The 15,572-nt window shown below is 48.0% G+C and overlaps 1 protein-coding gene across 1 annotated transcript in view; it reads left to right on the forward strand.

Moving 5' to 3' along the window:
• Positions 1-12,451: 12,451 nt before the first annotated feature.
• The window catches only part of SEPTIN12 (septin 12), a 71,714-nt gene continuing 68,593 nt past the window's right edge, over positions 12,452-15,572 (forward strand). Inside the window, exons 1-2 of the mRNA XM_054992954.1 lie at positions 12,452-12,528; positions 12,647-12,797. Coding sequence (XP_054848929.1) covers positions 12,743-12,797 — 55 coding nt within the window. The 5' untranslated portion in view covers positions 12,452-12,528; positions 12,647-12,742. The remainder of the gene's footprint in view (positions 12,529-12,646; positions 12,798-15,572) is intronic.

The raw sequence follows: 15,572 nt of genomic DNA on the forward strand, positions 1-15,572 counted from the left end.
CACTGCATTTGTGCCACCATTGTGCCTTTGAGGGGTACATCAACAGATTTTAAAAGCTGCATACATTTCAAGGGCAAGATTTGGTGCGAGGAAACAAACAACAGCACAAGAATGAAGTTGGAGATTCATGAAGAGAATAGCAAAAAGGGCCCAGGATCATTCAGATGAAAGAGCAGGGCTGGGGGATTTGGTCATATCCCTAAGCAATGTGTGTGCATTAACAATAAACTCCAGGGAACAGAACTTAATAACAGCTGTAACAGCGTACTACATAAAAGCAGCAGAGCTGAAGGTGGCATGCATGTCTGCTCCCTTCCCATTTTATCCTCACAAGGACACTGTGGGGTAGGCTCAGAGAGAATGAATGACTGGCCCAGGAATGCTTTATAGCCGTTTGGGGAACCCAGTTCTCCCAGCCCCACGGGCTGATGAGGGGAGATGAAGGGTTACCTGTTGTAGTCCCATGCACTGCAATAGGGGCAAAGTGTGAGGCAAGGTGGAGGAAGCTTTCCACCCCCCACCCCCAAATCCACTGGCCAGGGCCACTGCCTCTCTTCCTCTCATTATTGAGCCAGCCCTGAGAACGTGGGTCTTGCAGACGGGGAGCAGGGTATGCGTGTAAGCTGTGCTTGCTGCCGCGCATGTGAGGCAGCCCACTTGGAACAAACCCTGCTATGGGGGGCTGGGAAGTCTCAGTTCATCAAAACGGCTCCATCTACAATCGCCAGCCTGCAGTTTTAGATTGTCAAGCCTGTTCTGGCTCTCAGGCAGCCGTCCCATACTGCCATCTTTTGCTTTCCCTGGGAATTGCATAGGCCAGGCTGCACAAGGTGTGACGCCTGCCCCCTGCCCGAGGAGCCCTCCTTCACACGGCTGAGCAGTTGCAGAAGCACTCCCTCCCTGCTCTCGGCCATGCACAGGCCTCCGTATGGCATTCGGTGCTGGGAAGGGAGAGGGCAGCGTTTCCTGCTTCTCCGTCCCAGTGGGGTTCGGTGCCAGGCCTCTCACGCCCCAGCACCAGCCAGCTGGCTTGGTCTGCGCAAGCGTTCGGAATTGCTCTCTTCAAACTGTCCCCAAAACTTTAAGAAGTCTATTCTGAGGCCTGTAAAAAGCAAGGTTCGGATCCAGTAGCACCTTGGAGACCAACTAGATTTCCAGGGCATGAGCTTCCAAGGGTCAGAGCCCCCTTCGTCACGTATGAGGAGTGGAACAAGGAAACCTGCTGTGGTGCACAAAAACTAGTCTGCGGTTTTGTGATCTGGAGTGTGTGTGTGTGAAAGAAAATGGTATCGTGTGGCAGGTCTGAGATCCAACCGATCTGCCAGTGATTTCTTTAACAATAGAATGCATCTGCAGGGTGTATTTCTGTTAGGAGCTGTGATGACAAGACGCTGATGATGGAGAGATGTTTAAGCCCCTGAATAGTTTCCCCAAAGAGAATTCCACACCTGGGCCTGCTGTAAACTGCAGTAGGGGGGGAAACCAGGCACAATTTTTAAAGAGTAGCTCTGGAATGTTTTTTTAAAAAAATAATGTTAAAGAAAATACTGGAAATGCAACGAATATTCTGTTTAAAGTGTCATTTGGAATGGTTTAGGATCCCAATAAATGCAGTTATCACCACAGTTGCCAATGTAATAACCAGGGCTTCTTTTCTGGGAAAAGAGGTGGTGGAACTCAGTGGGTTGCCCTTGGAGAAAATGGTCACATGGCCGGTGGCCCCGCCCCCTGATCTCCAGACAGAGGGGAGTTGAGATTGCCCTCTGCGAGGGCGATCTAAACTCCCCTCTGTCTGGAGATCGGGGGGGGGGAGCCATGTGACCATTTTCAAGAGGTGCCAGAACTCTGTTCCACTGCATTCCAGCTGAAAAAAGCCCTGGTAATAATAACAACAACATTTGATTTATATACCACCTTTCAGGGCAATTTAACACCCACTCAGAGTGGTTTACAAAGTATGTCATTATTATCCCCACAACAATCACCCTGTGAGGCGGGTGGGGCTAAGAGATCTCTGAGAGAGCTGTTACTGACCCAAGGTCACCCAGCTGGCTCCAAGTGGAGGAGCGGGGAATCAAACCCAATTCTCCAGATTAGAGTCCCATGCTCTTAACCACGACACCAAACTGGCTCTTCCAAGTGGGGCCGGGAGATCTCCCAGAATGACAAATTAATCTCCAGATATAGACGTCCGTTCCTCTGGAGAAAATGGCTATTTTGGAGGGTTGATTCCCAAACCCCATCCTCTGCAGGTTTCACCACCAAGTCTCCCCGAAGGTTGCCAACCCTTCTGCTGGAATGACAGTATTCCCATCTCTCACGAGAGGGCAGTATAAGCTAAGGAAACGTTCCACCTTTCCGCACAGAGGCTTTCCCCTTGGAGCTCTTTGAAAGGGATCTTGCAGGCGACTTCAGGGCAGTCTCTATATAGACCAAGGAGGGCAGTGGAAGCTGTTCTTGGGACACCAGCAGGCAGGATGTTTTTTAATGGAAATGCAAAAGTGTCAAATGAACCAGTGGTCACAGCTGAGCAGTCAATTCAATCGGCCACTTGGGACAGCAGTGAGGGTTGCCAATTCTATTTTATTTTTGTCTTGCTGCTCCTGTGCCAGTAGCAACTTAGTCGGCAAGGCATTAGCAACCACTAGCATTCCATCGTAGCCCCCCAAGCCACCTTTGCTGACTTCTGCAGGTCCTGTTTTTGTGAAAACTGCAAGAACCAAGTGGGTTATCCCCCCTGCTCCCGGGCAGTTGCAATCCCAATAGCAATAAGCGCTGCCTTGTGGATCAGACCACATCCTGCTTCAAGCAGCCAGCCTGATAACCCTGGGAGGTTCAGAAACAGGACACAAAAGTGGCAGCCTTCTCTCATTCTTTGTACCCTGCATCTGATACACTGCTTCTGTACATGGAGGTTCCATTTAACTACGACGGCTTCCATGAGCCTAAGAGCAGCAGCATAGAAGAGCCATTTTGCCGGCGGTTTCCTGTCTCCCTCTCTCTCTTCCCTTCAACAGATTTCCCCATTTCCTCCCCGTTCTCCCCCCCCCTACATGCACATCTGTTGGCAATCTCCAGGGTGCCAGCTGGACCTCTTCCTTCCCAGCTGTGGGTCTGTTTCTGCTGACACATCACAAATTCTGTGTGTGTGTGTGTGTGTGTGTGTGTGTTCGTGCGTGTGTGTGTGTGTTAGATCCACAGGAGTTAGCCATGTTAGTCTGTAGCAGCAAAATAGTAGAGTCCAGTAGCACCTTTAAGACTAACCAACTCTATTACAGCAAAAGCTTTCAAGAGCCACAGCTCACTTCATCAGATGCATCGTCAGTCTCTTGCCATGAAAACTCCACTAGGGGTCGCCCTAAGTCAGCTATGACTTGAGAGCACTCTCCACCACCTGGTGTTCATCTATCCCTGGCTGTGGTTCATTGCTGCTCCCCCCTCCCCTTTTTGCTTTGCCCGGTTAGCATTTCTAGGATGTGTCACTGGGACGTGATTCTTCAGGGTTTGTTCTTTCTTCAAAGGCTCCTGAATTTAAAACACGGGAGGAGGAGCAAACACATCATCACCTCTGGTGTCAGTGCTGGTGCATGGTGAACATTCAGGCACCACACAGTGTGTTTTGAATGTTGCAATCAGCAAGATTGATTTTGAACTCTCTATAACCCTATCATAGGACAATTAAGTTTTTCTGGTATGAAAGAACACACCCCCTCCTGCTTTTAAATCTGAGCAGAATTGGCGATTGCAACATAAATTAAAACAGCGTACAGAAGGTGGAGTAAAGCACTGAACTTTCCATACGCTGTATTTATTTTGGTGCGGGGATGTTATAAGTATATTCCTATTTTTTCCCTTGTGTAATGTTGAGGAGTAGATGAAGTCATCTGTATTCATTGCATGGATTGCCAACTTCAGTTTTTGAATTTAATGGCCTGGTTCCTGGGCTTTTACCATCAACTTGCACATAGCAAGCAGACAAACCAGTGTAGGATCTGGAAGACCCAAGTTCGAATCTGCCATGGCTAAGCAGGGAATTTGAACCTGGGTCACCCAGGTCTGAGTCTGCCACTCTAACCACTACACCACACTGGCCTACTGGTTAGAATGGCAATTATACAGCTGGTGTACATCTTCCTGTTTTGCTCAGATTTAAATGTGTTGTTTATTTGCAGGGAGCTTTTTGCAAGATTAGCCCACTGGTAAGTCACAAAAAAAAAGGATGTGGTTTTCCAGTTTGCCTTTTAATGGAGAAGTTCCCAAGTGAGCTGTGCAGCCTCTTTAATTTCCCCCAATGGTGAGCTTGCTTTCCTCTTGGTTACAAATGAACACCAAGGTGGTTAGAGGCTTTGCTGACCCCTGATTCAATGTGTATTCAGCACAGAAAATCTCCTTGTTGGGACAAAAGAGAGGATGGAATTGCACATTGCCTGGGATGATTGGATATCCCCATATTTTTATTTTTTTACTTTAAAGCCACTATGGAGAGTTTGAAATCTGATCAAAGCAGCAGGCCTGGGGCAGAGAATGGAGACTGCTTTTCTCCCTGGTCTGTTTTCCTGAACTAATTCCCATGCCCCACTCCCAAAGTTGCTATTAACCCTACAAAATAATAAAGAGTCCAGTAGCACCTTTAAGACTAACCAACTTTATTGTAGCATAAGCTTTCGAGAACCACAGCTCTCTTCATCAGATGCATCGTCAGATTCATCTGATGAAGAGAGCTGTGGTTCTCAAAAGCTTATACTACAATAAAGTTGCATCTGACGAAGAGAGCTGTGGTTCTTGAAAGCTTGTTACAATAAAGTCGCATCGGATGAAGAGTGCTGTGGTTCTTGAAAGCTTATGCTACAATAAAGTTGCATCGGATGAAGAGCGCTGTGGTTCTCAAAAGCTTATGCTATAATAAAGTTGGTTAGTCTTAAAGGTGCTACTGGACTCTACTATTTTGCTACTACAGACTAACACAGCTAACTCCTCTGGATCATTAATCCTACAGGGGCAAGAAATACAGAAAAACAGTAGCTTGCAGAGTGGGTGATTTAAACTGGGAAAACAGTGGTGTGGGGATTAGACATTGCTGCGTTCCAGATCATATTCAAAGCTCTCCCCCCACACAAACTGCCGTTCTTTAAAATAAAAGCAATCCAATCACAGATCCCCGACGTCACGTATATTTGGTCCAGAATGTTCAAAGCACTTCTTGTACCTTAGCTAAGGATTTCTGGAAAGAGTCTTCTAATTTTTGGAAGTGCGTGTGTTTCTGGCTGTCACAGTACATAAAACATGTGAAGTGAGAGATTTGGGGCCAGTGGTTTTGAATGTCTTCCTGCCCCATGGACTAACCCCACGCGGAATAGTCCCTTGGTTTGGAACAACAATGTGGCGGGGGGTGGGGGTGGGGGCTCTAAAAATGTGCAGCTTGCAAGAAGCAGAACGGTAGAATTAGCAGCTCTGAGACCAGAGGGAGAAGGATGTGCCCAGTGTCTCCTCTTGTCTCTGGCCAGTTGCGGCTGCTGTGTGGTCCCTAATCTTCAGAGAGGAGGCGGCTGGATCCCCAGGCCTATCTGCTGCCTGTTTAGATGAAGGTTTTATATAAGCATCTCTGGAGAAAACAGCTGTAGCAGGAGGCGTGCCAAGGCACCTTTGCAGCAAGATGTAATTAGGCAAAGTATACCTCCTCAGTGAGGGAGGGAGGGAGGACCACCCTTTGGTGCAGACAGGAGGAGGGAGGTGTTCTGATGCCACATAAGCAGGTCCACAGCCTGGTCCTCTCTGTCCCTTAAATCCTCCCCCCCCCCAGCCTACTTGCACAGCAGTTTCCGCACCTGGGAGCGGACAGACCCTGGTGGGACTTTGTTGAGGAAGGCCTAGGGCATGGGGCCAAACTAGGCAAGGCTGATGAACAGTCTCCGTTTCTTTTTCTAGAAAACTGAAGAGCAGCCAGAGTGTAGTGGCTCAGCAGCAGAGGGTGCAGGCCTTTCCTCGCTCCTGTGCTGCCTGCTCACTGGGGTTGCCAACCTCCAGCCGGGCCTTGGAGATCTTCTGGAACTACCACTGATCTCCAGACAGAAAGAGCATTTATGCTGCTCGTAGTCCGTCTTTCTCACTGAGATTCAAGGTGAATTACACGGTCCAGGTCAATACAATCAACACCTGGGACACTCAAGAGACAAGACGGCAGGGCCAAGTCTGCAGGAACCTGAAATCAAGCAGCAATCTGTTAAGGCGCCAGGGCTGCCAGCCCCCCACTGGGGAAAAGGGATCCCCTACTCCCACCCTCCACCCCCTGCCCCTGCTGACTTGGCTGGTGGGGGAAAAGGCAGGGGAACATGCCTCCCGGGGTGTGCTCCTGGGCAGGCCGGATTTGGGCTGAATCGGGCTGCTGTGGAGCACAAGAGCACTCCAGGGCCTGTCGTGCTACTCCAGCAGCACGCCTGCACTCCGCAGCGGTCTGATTCAGGCCTGATTCAGCCTAAATCTGGCCTGATTTGGGCCAAATCGTCCCGCTGCAGTGCACAAGAGTGCTCCCGGGGCAGCACGTGGGTTGCGTGATGACATCACTTTCCATAAGTGACATCATCATGCAGGCTGGGAGCTTACGCATGTGGGAACCATTGAGGTAAGTGCCAGGTCTCCCACCTCCCAGCCAGAGGGTCGGGGGACCTGGCAACCCTATCCGGGAGTGACATCATCGTGCCCAGAGGTGGGCATGCTCCCGCCCTTCACAGGGGCCTATTGGCGTGCCTGGTGCCGGGCATGATGACATCACTCCTGGAGGTGACATCATCATCACACTGTGCCAGGAGTCAGAAATGGTGAGCGCTGGGTTCCCCCCTCACACACACTGGGAGAGTCAGGGGACCTGGCAGCCCTAAAACAGTGCTGGAAGCAAAACACAAGCTAGTTGACATAACCATGCGGAACCAGTTCAAGCTCAAGTTAGCCTTTACTGGCATGTAGCAACAATTCAAGCTATCCACTTACAAAAAAGAAAAACAAGGTTAAAAGAATACTACATTACAAATACATAAATACATTCATCGCTTATTTCCGTGATATCCTTTGACGCAGCTTCGAAGCGGAATGGAGAAACTTTGGCCACCTTCTCGGTGACGTCAGGAAAGGAATCGTTCAACAGTCTATAGACTTTGAGCGAGTCAGAGCAATCCATCATACTAGCTAAAACAGATTTTAAATATGTTTAACGTATACCAGAGTACAATTGACAATGCAAAAGAACATGTGTAATTGACTCAATACATTTTTGTTCACATAAACAGCATCTAGCTGAATAGGCTATCCTGTTAAATCTGCCATATAGAACGGCCGAAGGCATAGCATTGCACCTGGCCAAAGAAAATGCTCTACGAAGTTGTGGCACCTGCAGGGAAGATAAATATGGAGCCATCCTCCCTACAGTGAGAGGGACTTCAGAGCTCAGGGGAGAGCAGGTTTTAGTAGCCAGGCTATATAACTTCTGGCGCTCAGTATCTAGCAACCTACTCTTAATTTGATAAAATGTGGCATTTGAGGTTAACATAGACAGTGAGTCCACAGATATACCCATGCCTTTCATTTTTTCCACGATATACGCTGACCAATTTGACACATTGGACTCTGAAAGCATTTGATATATAAAGCTCCCAGGGTCAGAATCATAATGTAACCGTAGCCAGTATTTAAATGTCATAAGCCAGGCCCTCGTTTCCTTTAAATTAAACCAGTTTCTAAGCAAATAACTGCATATGGAACACACTTTGGTAGGCCCGGGGTTTTTTGCAGAAATTTAGATTGGAGATGTTCAATGGCCACGACCCGCTCCGGGGACAGTGTCAGGTGGGGAGTTTGACCGGGGCGGGACACCTGTCAAACTATGCGTAACTATCCAGCAGGAGCATACTGACAACAATAGACAGTACACCGTCCTGCGGCCTTCTTTCAGTCCTGTGTCTTTCCAGCCCATCGCTCTGAACCAATTCTTTACAGCATCTTACTATCCTCTGTGTATGACAGCCCTCCTAAACGATTCGGTTTTGCACCGTTTGCGGAAAGCCAGGTGAGTGGGGGCTCTCCTGAGCTCTTCAAGGGAAGCCGTTCCATAAGGTGGGGGTCACTAAAGGGGAGGGGCATGTGGAGCGGAGGCAGCTGTTGAGTGGCCTATGGGCAGGGTCTCGCTGCACACCTTTCCCAAGCTGCTTCCCCCTCAGTGGGGTCTTAATCATCCATTTGTCTCACATAACCTTTGAATCCTTCCTGCTGGCAAGATTTAGACTGTAAGCTCTGTGGGGCAAAAAATCTAACTTTTTGTTTGTTTTGTTTTGTGTAGAGTGGCATGCTAAGTCAGGGGCAGGCAGTAAAGACTTCCTGAAGAGTCCCTCCTTTGAATGCAAAAGAGTAAAGAGTCCAGTAGCACCTTTAAGACTAACCAACTTTATTGTAGCATAAGCTTTCGAGAACCACAGCTCTCTTTGTCAGATGCATCAATAGATCTGACATAGAGAGCTGTGGTTCTCGAAAGCTTATGCTACAATAAAGTTGTATGTGATGAAGAGAACTGTGGTTCTTGAAAGCTTATTCTACAATAAAGTTGGTTAGTTTTAAAGGTACTACTGGGATCTTTACTGTTTTGCAACTACAGACTAACACGGCTAACTCCTCTGGTTCTTTGAATGGTTGCGCACATGTGCACGTGCATGCGCACGCGGAAGTGCACACAGTTTCCTCCGCTTCCCCTCCTGTCTCCTGGAGGGCCTAGGCTGGCAACTCCTTCAAGATTTTGTGCTTCTTCAAGTGCTGCTTGAGGAAGGCAAAGGGGCTCAGCTACATCCCAGGGGCCTCTCGGCAGCCTCCCCAGGGGAGGAAGAGAATGGGTAGTGGAAGAGGGGGACAGAAACCTGATTCTTCTCCAGCAGATAAGGGGTTAAGTCTCCCACTCCACTGGAGCTGTCAGGGAGGTGGTGATGGCAGATGTAGGGCAAAAAGGTGTCAGAACCGCTTCTCCAAAGAAAAACCTGCTTTCCTGCACCCTCCCCAATCACTCCCCTCTTGACACCTTTCAGCCTCTCCCTTCAGCTGAAGGTAAACACTGAAGGGCTTGATAATATGCATTCCCGCCCCCAGCTCCTTCCTGCCAGGATGTGACCCAGGGAGGAGGCGCCAAAGCTCTGTGGCAGATCAGAGGAGGTTGCTTGGGATAGAGCAGCTGCTCGGGAGAAGCATAAACTTTTTTTTAAAAAAATTAATTACTGTACCTCAGAGGGTAAGGGGGGGCATAGTTAGTGCTGAGCTTGGATCCCAGAGGCCTGGGTTCAGACCCTTCCCCTTTCATGCACTTCACCAGGTGACTTTGGCCCAGTCATGCTCTCTCAGCCTCACCTACCTCACAGGGTTGTTGAGAAGATAAAGTGGAGGGAGAACCATGGGCGCCTTAGTGGAAGAGCTGGATAAAAACACAGTCATCAGATACAGAGATAATTGTGGGGTTGTGCATAATATGTACCGGTTTGTTTTATATTTGTTGGGTGTTGGTGTTAGAGAGTGCCCTCAAGTCATAGCTGACTTATGGTGAGTCGGCCCTGGTGGGGCTTTCATGGCAAGAGACTAACAGAGGGGGTTTGCCATGGCCTGCCTCTGCAGCCCTGGTCTTCGTTGGAGGTCTGCCATCCATTTACTAACCTAGGCCGACCCTATTAGCTTCTGAGATCTGACCAGATCAGGCTCACCTGGGCTAGCCAGGTCAGGGCATGTTAGCTGGTTAATGAGACAGTATGGCTCATTTGGTTCATTCACTAAAATCTGGAGGGGAAATGTAGTTATTGTAATTAAAACAGGGGCCCGGGGAGGGGGGTAGAGAGAGGTTTAAAAGCTGTTTTTCTGTGTTAATTGAAATAACCCCAAATGTCTTCCAAGGTGATCCTGGTCCCCTTCAGTTCACAGCAAGAAGCTGAAGAAACACAAACTTTCGCTTCTACTCCTCCTTGCTCCTTACTACTGTGGAAGGTGTAAGCTGCAACAAAGACTCACAACCACATTTAAAGAAGGCTCTTTATACTACACTCAGGGAACAAACCGTGGGGAGGGGAGAGCTGTTTGTTTTCATGCCTGCCTTGTGAATGTCAAGAGGTGTTTGGCTGGCCAAATGGAGGGACACATCCGTGTCTCTACCCTCTCTGAAGAGTTAGCCTCCATCTCTGAACCACCGAGAGCAGATGGAGACCGAGGCGTGGCCCTCTCCCATCTGCCTGCTCTCAGTAGCCACGGGGCCCTCCAGCTGTTTGTCTTCAAGCCTGGCACCCTTGTCTCATATACGACAGGGTGCTGTAGTCCAGTAGGCCAATGGTCTGTAAGGTTACAACTGATCTCCAGACCACAAAGATAAGTTCCCCGGAGAAAACGGCTGCTGTGGATTGATAGACTCTGTGGCATTATATGCCCTTGAGGTCCCTCCCACCTCCAACCCCTGCATGTCTCAGGCTCACGCCTAAATCTCCAGGTACTTCCCAATCCAGAGTTGGCAGCTCCTGGCAACTTTTTTACCTTTTGAGGGCCAAATGGGTTTCCATGAGGCTAATGCAGATCCTGGGGCTGCGATTTGCTCCACATCTGGCCTAAGCTGTTGCTGTTTTATTGTGTCATTCTAAAAATCTATTTTAATTATATAGATATATGTATTGTTAGTGTGTCATCATGTTTAGAATTGTGTTTTTTTCTTATTCTCTATGTTTATTATTTATTATGTTATGGTGTATAGTTTATAGTTTAAATAAAGAAAAAAAAATAAAAATCTATTTTAAGCAAAGATAATAACCACACAACTGGAGAAGGGGAAGGTAATTGGGGGAGGATGATATAGAAGAAAGGGAATATGAGTTTTTTTAAAAAATTAAAAAACACACACCCCCGAGCAAGGGAGAATGAGAAAACAAGAGAGGGAGAGATTGGTGGGAAACCAAATGGATATGATTATGAGTTTGGCCTAGGTCTGCCTGTTTATGCTAAAATATCTTTTGTCCTAGGTTGTGATTGTGAACAATAACAGGCTTCTTTGGAGACCATGGTGATGAAAATGCTTCTTCGTATTTATTCCAGATGGAAAGGTGAATATCCTACTTGGTTCTGTGGCTGCACATGAATTTCTCAGGAACAGCAGGACATGTGGGGCTGCCAACCTCCAGGTGGGGGCTGGAGATTGCCCAGAAAGACAACTGATGCCCACACTATAGAGATCAGTTCCATGGGAGAAAAGAGCTGATTTGGTGGGTGGATGTATTGTCGAAGGCTTTCACGGCCGGAGAACGATGGTTGTTGTGGGTTTTCCGGGCTGTATTGCCGTGGTCTTGGCATTGTAGTTCCTGACGTTTCTCTGTCTTTTGGTGCTACACCTCTGAAGATGCCAGCCACAGCTGCTGGCGAAACGTCAGGAACTACAATGCCAAGACCACGGCAATACAGCCCGGAAAACCCACAACAACCATTGGTGGGTGAACTTTGTGGCATTCTGTTCCAAAGAAGTGTCTCTCCTGCAAAAAAAAAAGCCTTCCATAGGCCTCACCCCCCAAACTCCAGGATTTCCCAGCCTGAAGTTGGCAACTCTAGGGAGCAGGCATCTCCTTGGCTTCATTTTGGAGCACATGAGGGCCCTCTAGATGGCTTCTAGATCCAGGAGGGGGGAAAGACAGGTGCCCAAATTGTGTCTTTCTTTTTTCCTCCTGGGGCTTAAAAGAAGCCAGAGGTGGGCTGGGCACTCTTGATCAGGAATAGAGGGCCTGGGGGGAAGGTGATCTATACCATGACCTCCATCAACGTCACCCGCCCATGCCTGCTTCTTGCAGCTAAAATACATACCTGGAGTTCCAGTCTTGGGGTGTTGGTGTTGCGGACAGTTTGGACATAAGGCATCATCAGGGCCCAGCTCTGGAAGAGACATTTAAGCAAGTTGTGTTGCCCACATGCAGTTCAAGAAAGGTCCCTCCTCTTACTTTGTGGACATTTTAAGAGTTTATCATTGTTGGCTCTGACCAGCAAGTCCAAACTGCGACCCCCTGCAGGCCAGTTTGGCCCCCAAGCTGCTCTTAAAAGCAGATCCAGGGAAAGAAATGGCCATCTTTTTGCGGCTGGAGATATGTGCAGTCGGAACCGGGAACTTCGGGGAACAGAGATGATAGCAATGCAGGAAGGAGCTAAAGGAAGTCCCCCCCTGTCCAGCCTGCCGCTGCCTGTTGCTGCTTCTCTAAGCTGGCAGGCCTCCCCCCCCCCGCCCCCGCCCCTTCCCTGTCTGCCAAAAGCGGTTTTGACTTCAGGCTGTGAGTCCCCCCACCTCATCCCCTCCCTCTCTTCTCCGCTTTCTCTCTCCTCCCCTCGTCTCCTCTTTCCCCACAAGGAAGGGACAGGCAAGCCAGTTCAGCCAATGTGATCCCAGCACACGCTTAGCTGGAAGGGGGCTGGGGGGTTTCTTGTTTGGGGGGAGTGGAGGAAGAGAAGCCAGGCTCTTTCCTCCTCTGTTCTCCTTTGCAGGCAGAAGTGCAGGAGGTGAGGGTGTTTGCTGCTGTGACTTTCAAGGGGGGGGGGATAAAACTTTTGCTTTGCTCCTTTGTTCATTTTCTGATTCCAGGCCACCCCTCACTCCTGTTCTTTCTTTCTACAAAAGCAGTTGGAGAGCCAGAGAGAGGGAACCAAATCTGGCACCCCTGGGATAAGACACCCACCCTCCCTGGTCCCTACGGGCAGTGCCCCCCAAGCCAAGATGTCCCAGCTGTCAGTCAAGGAACATCTGGATGGGATTCTCTCTGACTTTGAAGGTAAGCAAATGGGGATTGGGCTTTTAGGGCAAAATTTGTGTCTGGTTTCCCCCAAATGAATTGGGTCACTCTGTATGATGCACCCAGTGCCTAGCAAAATGGGACTGGGCTCAGCGGCAGAGAGGAAGGGGGGGCTTTGACAAGAAGGAGAGGCAGCCTGGGATCAGAGAAATCAATGAACGTCTGACACTGGAGCCCGTGTGTTCGACTGTGCCTCAGTTGTCCTTAAGGCGGAGCACAAGGCTACAGACTGGTAGATCTGCGTGCTTAATTTCTAAACCATGAGGAATGTGGGGGACTTTTGCATAGAAAGTCACATCAAGAGTTCTGTATGGGATATGATTCTGTGGGTGTGGAAAGTCTGGTACTGGGCATTGAATTCAACTTCCTATGAAGTGGCACTTTCTTAAAGGGCCAGTTTCTAGTCCTCAGGAATGTGCCCAGATATAGCTAAAAGTCTGTGTTGAATCTTGATGGATATTTGAATAAGCTTTCTAATAGCTGGGGGAGGAACTGCAGTGCCCCAAATTATCCCTCCACCAGCTAGCAAAATCAGCATAAGTTATACAAAGCAGTAAATCCAGAGGAGTTCGCCATGTTTTTATTTATTTATTTATTTATTTATTTATTTATTTATTTATTTATTTATTTATTTATTTATTTATTTATTTATTTATTTATTTATTTATTTATTTGCGTCGTTTATAGTCCGCCTTTCTCACTAAGACTCAAGGCAGGTTACACAGTATGAGGTTAATACAATCCGTATCAAGTACATTTCAATGCAATACCATAAGGTAAACGGATATAAGTTTAAAAGATATAGCATTAGCAAGGATCCAACACAGAGTAGAAAAAATACTGGAGCAAAACATAATCAGTTCTAGGACTAACGTTAGACTAACGTTAGGACTAACGTTAGTCGTTAGTCTGCAGTTGCAAAATAATAAAGAGTCCAGTAGCACCTTTAAGACTAACCAACTTTTATTGTAGCATACAATGCCTCTGACAAAGAGAGCTGTGGTTCTCGAAAGCTTATGCTACAATAAAGTTGGTTAGTCTTAAAGGTGCTACTGGACTCTACTACTACAAAGCAGTAAAATGTTCAGAATGAAGGACGTTCGTGCCAAGGCGCTCCGTTTGCAGGATGGAGTTTAGCTTTTCTTGGTGCTGAGTTTGGGTTGCCAGGATTTTAGTAATGTATTGTTAATGGATGGTGCGTCTACACCTCTAAAGCCTTTTGCCTTGTGGTTGCTCTATAACTTGGGACCACACGTGTCGCTGGAGTTCTGTGAACTGAAGCCCTAAAAACAGTTGCCACGAGGGAGCCCTGATACAGATACGTGCTGGGGAGGAGAAGTTGAGGGGAGGTGCCCTTTCCTCCTTAGAAATACACACACACACACACACACACACACACACACACACACACGTGTGTGTGTGCACACACACACAGAGCTGCTGGTAGTTCCAATAGTGAAAAAAGACACTACCCATACAAAGTCTGTCCTTTTTTTTTCTCTACAGAGCTTAAAGGAACCCTAGGGAGGCTTCTTGGGAAAGAGCGGAGACTCTGCTATCGATTTTAGTTGCAAAAAGCAGGCACAGGCAATACAGATGAGGCCCCCAATCATTAGGATTTTTCTTTAAAAGTCCACCCCCCCATGCCATTTCTTTGATAAAAAGTGCCCCAGAGATGTGAGGGGTGGGGAGAGACAAACACAGTTTGGGGGCCTGTCTTTTTTCTCCCCTGGTACTAAAAGCCACCTAGGGCGTGGGCCTTTCCGATCATGGAAACCACACAGACAAGCAGGGCGAAGGTCCTATCACCTCCTCCCATTACCATGTTTTAGCATCAAATAAGCCTCCTGGAGTTTCAGGCAGCTGTAGGTTGGCCCTTAAATTGTAAACTCCTTGGAGCAGTGGGCTGTTGTGGTTGTAAAATACCATTGCTGTTAAAAATATGGGAGGGGAGCAATGCATTCTGCACATAACCAGAGGCACTCTCATACTTTATTATTAGTTAGCCTAATCCATGGCTGATATGGGGTTGGATCCCATGGGTGAGTCCTGCTCTGCCAGTGCATCTGAGGCTGCTGTGGGAAAGCACCACGCTTAGCAGAACACCTTCGCAGGATCCAGCCCTTTGAAGATAGGTTCCAGGGGCTAATCTCATGTCAACTCTGTCTCAGATTAGATCACTGCTTTTATCTCCCGTGGAACTCTTTGGGTGTGGCCACTGCAAAGGGGGCTCAGATCTTCCACCCTGCTGTGTGCTTATAGCAGCGAGGTGCGTAAATGCAAGAGAGTGTTTCTACTGTATCTGTACGGCTCTGTGTACTTTAATCTGTTTGTGTAAGGGGGGGCATCTTTTGATATGCCAAGGGCTCTTTGAATGTGTACTTTTCAAGGTGGAATTTGAGGTGGCAACTGGTTTAAAATGACCACAAGATGACATCCCCCCCCCCTTCTGCTTACTTTCACCATTCCTAAAAATGTATATAATCCCCTCTCTCTTGGCTCCAATGAGCTCTGGAGAATCAAACTGCAGAAGTATTGCCACCCACCCTGCCAAAATGACATCTTCAGCACAAATTAACAGGGCACAAACCACTCTAAATTTCTCCCACAAGAATCATGTTAAGATTCCTTAGTTGTAGAAAACGAGCATCTCAAGGCAAATGCTAGGCTAAAATATCTCCCTCGGACAGGCTAGTTTCTCATGCACGGAGCGTTTGTAGTTCTGTCCATTCACAAACTCCCTACACATGGAAG

This window comes from Eublepharis macularius, chromosome 12, assembly GCF_028583425.1.
Source record: "Eublepharis macularius isolate TG4126 chromosome 12, MPM_Emac_v1.0, whole genome shotgun sequence".
Lineage (NCBI taxonomy): Eukaryota > Metazoa > Chordata > Lepidosauria > Squamata > Eublepharidae > Eublepharis > Eublepharis macularius.